The sequence below is a fragment of the Ictalurus furcatus genome, chromosome 1, assembly GCF_023375685.1.
Source record: "Ictalurus furcatus strain D&B chromosome 1, Billie_1.0, whole genome shotgun sequence".
Taxonomy (NCBI): domain Eukaryota; kingdom Metazoa; phylum Chordata; class Actinopteri; order Siluriformes; family Ictaluridae; genus Ictalurus; species Ictalurus furcatus.
Genome location: NC_071255.1, coordinates 19,668,899 through 19,672,257, shown reverse-complemented (window position 1 = coordinate 19,672,257; position 3,359 = coordinate 19,668,899). Strand labels below are relative to the sequence as shown.

Here is a 3,359-nt window from a genome sequence, read left to right as displayed (position 1 = left end):
CATTATCATATCAATAATAATAATAATAATAATAATAATAATAAAGCTTAAAGATTTTTGCACAAATTCCAGATACACAAAGTGACTAAGTGGGATTGCACACATCAAAATCACCTTTAGCTGGAACACGTAATGTTTTTCTTAACCCCCCCCAGACCATTTCCCCCCTCACGTCACTCCAGGCCCACCCTTCTCCATTTATGGTACCCTCCCCATACACCCTCCTGTTTGTGAGGTAAAGGTCCACTCTGCTTAAAATGTTGAAAAAGATTATTCAAACTGTTGAAATAGGTTCATTACAGACTCTTTGATATTCATACATGGCACATCATAAGGTCTTCAGTCGTCGTGACAACTGGCCTTAATAGAGTCGGGGATGGAGTATGCCCCTCCTCTTTAGTAGATAAACCATCTTTGCTTTGATGTTACCTTCCACTCTACCTTCCACCTATCTCTACCTCTCTGCACCACTGGGGTAAGTGTCACATTATTACCTCTTCAATTGGCACATACACTCTTTTAAGAACGTTTTTTAGGAAAAATACTATTATGATGAATGAAAATATCTGCCTTCTTTACTCAATCTTTTCTAAAACAAAATAATCAGTCTGTTTTGTGCTTAAATGACCAATTTGCATAGCAATTTGATTATGGAATCCTTTCATTATTTTTCCTACATTGTAAAGAGATGTCATATTTTCATTTAATGAACTGCACTAAGTGAGAATTGCACTGACTGCTTTTAAATTTTTGCTTAAAATGTACAGTGCATTTAAACTGATGTATAACTCCATGGTACTGATTGTGGCCTAAATAATGGATGTGGGTGCAGTGAGAGAGTAAGCTGTTATATGATATGTGAACAGACTGCCAGCATGTCTACAGGCTGCGTGAGGTCACTCTCAGAGACAGCAGAGCACAGTCTCAACAAGCAGGAGCATCCCTGTAAGTATCCCTCAATCTCTCTCTTACGTTCTCTTTCTGTGTGTGTGTGTGTGTGTGTGTGTGTGTGTGTGTGTGTTTCCCTTTCTCTGGCTTTATTACTTAGCGTTTTAAGAGAAAACTGAGCATTGTGGGGTCGGTGCTAGAATGGGAGATGTATCAACTGGTAACAACAAAGGACATGACAGATGGTGCGCTACTTCTCACACACAACCCTTGTTTCTGGGTGTGGAGGGAATGTTTGTCGAGTTTCAGTATACTTTCCTAAAGCACCCTCACTGTGTCCCTACAGATGAGGACACAGAGATGGACAGTCAGAAGCTCAGAAGCTCAGAGGACAGTCAGCAAGAAGAACTGGGACAAAAGAAACCACGCAGGAAAGACACGCCTGTGCTCAACTCCCCTCCTCTCATACCAGGTAGATGTCCGTTTGCTTGTTTTAATGACTCCAATTGTTAAAAAAACAACAACATCTTCATCAATGTCTTACAGAATTGTAATAAAGGTTCTGTTTTTGATGGTTCTTTGTTCACCAGGGGTAAGGTTAATGAAAGGGGAAACACGTCTGATTCACTTGGAAGATGAAGAAAAGGAGACAAAGAAATAGCTGTATTTTTAGACTTTGAAAGTGTTGCTGTTGCTGTTATTTGCTCTCTGTGTGTTAAACTCTGAGACGTTTTTGTGGTTAATTTGACAATGTTTACAAATGTCTACAAACATGTTTTGTTGAACAGTTTTGTTTTATTCTGAATATTGTAACAAAACCCATATTTGGTGGCCTACATATCATGTGTCTGGTTCGTACATTAAATATTATTATTATGGCTTTGTGAATGTGGGAATGATGTAAAGAGTGTGTGGACCCTGCTGCTTGGTGGTTTGTCACCTCCCACGTCTCAGAGATATACACTGCAGACGCATGGCTTTGCTCCGGGCATCAGTGAGCTTGCTCTCCACTCCTTTCTCTCGGGGCAGTGGGTAGGAACTGGCACAGTAGCTGGGCTTCTTAGTGAAGCGGATAAGGTACCCTGTCCTCCTGCCTGCAAGACAAAAGAGATAACCGTTATCTCAAAGTGCGCCATGGTATTAATCAGATTTTCTCTTTCCACATGTTAAGATACAGATCTTAGATGCAGAAATGCAGCTAAATAAAAACACAGAGTCATCATCTGAGCCCTTTGAGTTTAGATTTATTGGCAAAACAGTGCAATAATGGAGCATCAGAAACAAACACGATCGCACCACCATGTGTCTCTCTTGGTTTGCGATTGTTTCCCCCATTTGGGGGAAAAAAAAGGTTTGAACAGGACATTAGTGTGGAGTCGAAATATGTCAACCTTGTAAAGGATACATAAAATTAAATCACTATATGGCTTATGCTTTGGGAAGAGTGCACAAAACTGAGCATAAAAAACAATGGGATGAAAACAGATTTTCATGGTTTCTGATGCAGTACATAAAACAACCTGCAGGGGATGGCACTGGGCTGTTAAACTTTCTCTTAATTAAACTAATCCCATCCTGATCATCTGAATTCACATTTCACTTTTACCATTATTATTATTATTATTATTATTATTATTATTATTATTATTATTATTATTATTATTCTGTATATACTCATTTTGTCAGTACAAATTCCACAGAATTGAAAACCAGACAATTCCATGACAGAAACATAGAGGTTGACAGACATGACTTATCTAAACACCTGGCAGTTTATTATTATAAAGCTGCAAAACTAAAAACAAATTCATTAAGGCAATATTTCACTGTACCATATTTACTGCTGTATTCTATTTAGAATATTTCACTGCACACGGCATGTCACAGCTGATTCCTGATGAGGTGAGTGGGTTAGTAAGCAAACAGAAACATACTTCACATGCTTTGCAGTTAACAGGTCAATCTGTCATCTCACCCCTGAGGGCAACAGTACTCTCAAAATAACCTTTAATGTCAAAAGAAAATATAATTAACAGCCATTTGGATTGTATGTGCAACACTAGGCATGTGTTTACAGTAATGTGCAAAAGTCTTGCAGGTATTCTTTATTTCTTGCTTATTTTATACTGTATCTTCTGCTTTTGTGTGTCAGTAGAAAAAAAGAAAAATGGATTTTACTGTTACAGGGAAAATTATGTATGTCATTAAGGAGAGGAGGATAAAAACATGAGCCATGTATAAGTCTACAGATGAGCCATGGCAAGTTCTCCAACATGCTTGAACTTGCACGACTTGAACTTTCAAAACTGCACGACCTAAGCATTTTTAAATGGCAAAGGGTACCATGTATTTATTAGATTTGTTTCTGTTTACACTTTAATTTCATATGTAATTAAAAAAGTAATTATTTTGAAAGCATCTTTGCATCACAGACTTTCTTTACATGTACAAAAGACTTTTGCACTTTACTT

General features: G+C 37.8%; 1 protein-coding gene across 1 annotated transcript; it reads left to right on the top strand.

The window, feature by feature from the left end:
* Positions 1-473: 473 nt before the first annotated feature.
* ppp1r17 (protein phosphatase 1 regulatory subunit 17) lies at positions 474-1,549 on the top strand. Its single transcript, XM_053631561.1, has 3 exons — positions 474-945; positions 1,235-1,360; positions 1,479-1,549. The coding sequence occupies exons 1-3, from the start codon at positions 852-854 to the stop codon at positions 1,547-1,549; spliced, it is 291 nt and encodes a 96-aa protein (XP_053487536.1). The 5' UTR covers positions 474-851.
* Positions 1,550-3,359: the final 1,810 nt, after the last annotated feature.

What these genes read in the sequence shown, in the direction of transcription:
- ppp1r17 (XM_053631561.1), top strand. Translation starts at nt 852, where the DNA reads ATGATATGTGAACAGACTGCCAGCATGTCTACAGGCTGCGTGAGGTCA. An exon ending in CAACAAGCAGGAGCATCCCT is followed by an intron (nt 946 to 1,234) that starts GTAAGTATCCCT and finishes GTGTCCCTACAG; the next exon opens with ATGAGGACACAGAGATGGAC. An exon ending in CTCCCCTCCTCTCATACCAG is followed by an intron (nt 1,361 to 1,478) that starts GTAGATGTCCGT and finishes TTTGTTCACCAG; the next exon opens with GGGTAAGGTTAATGAAAGGG.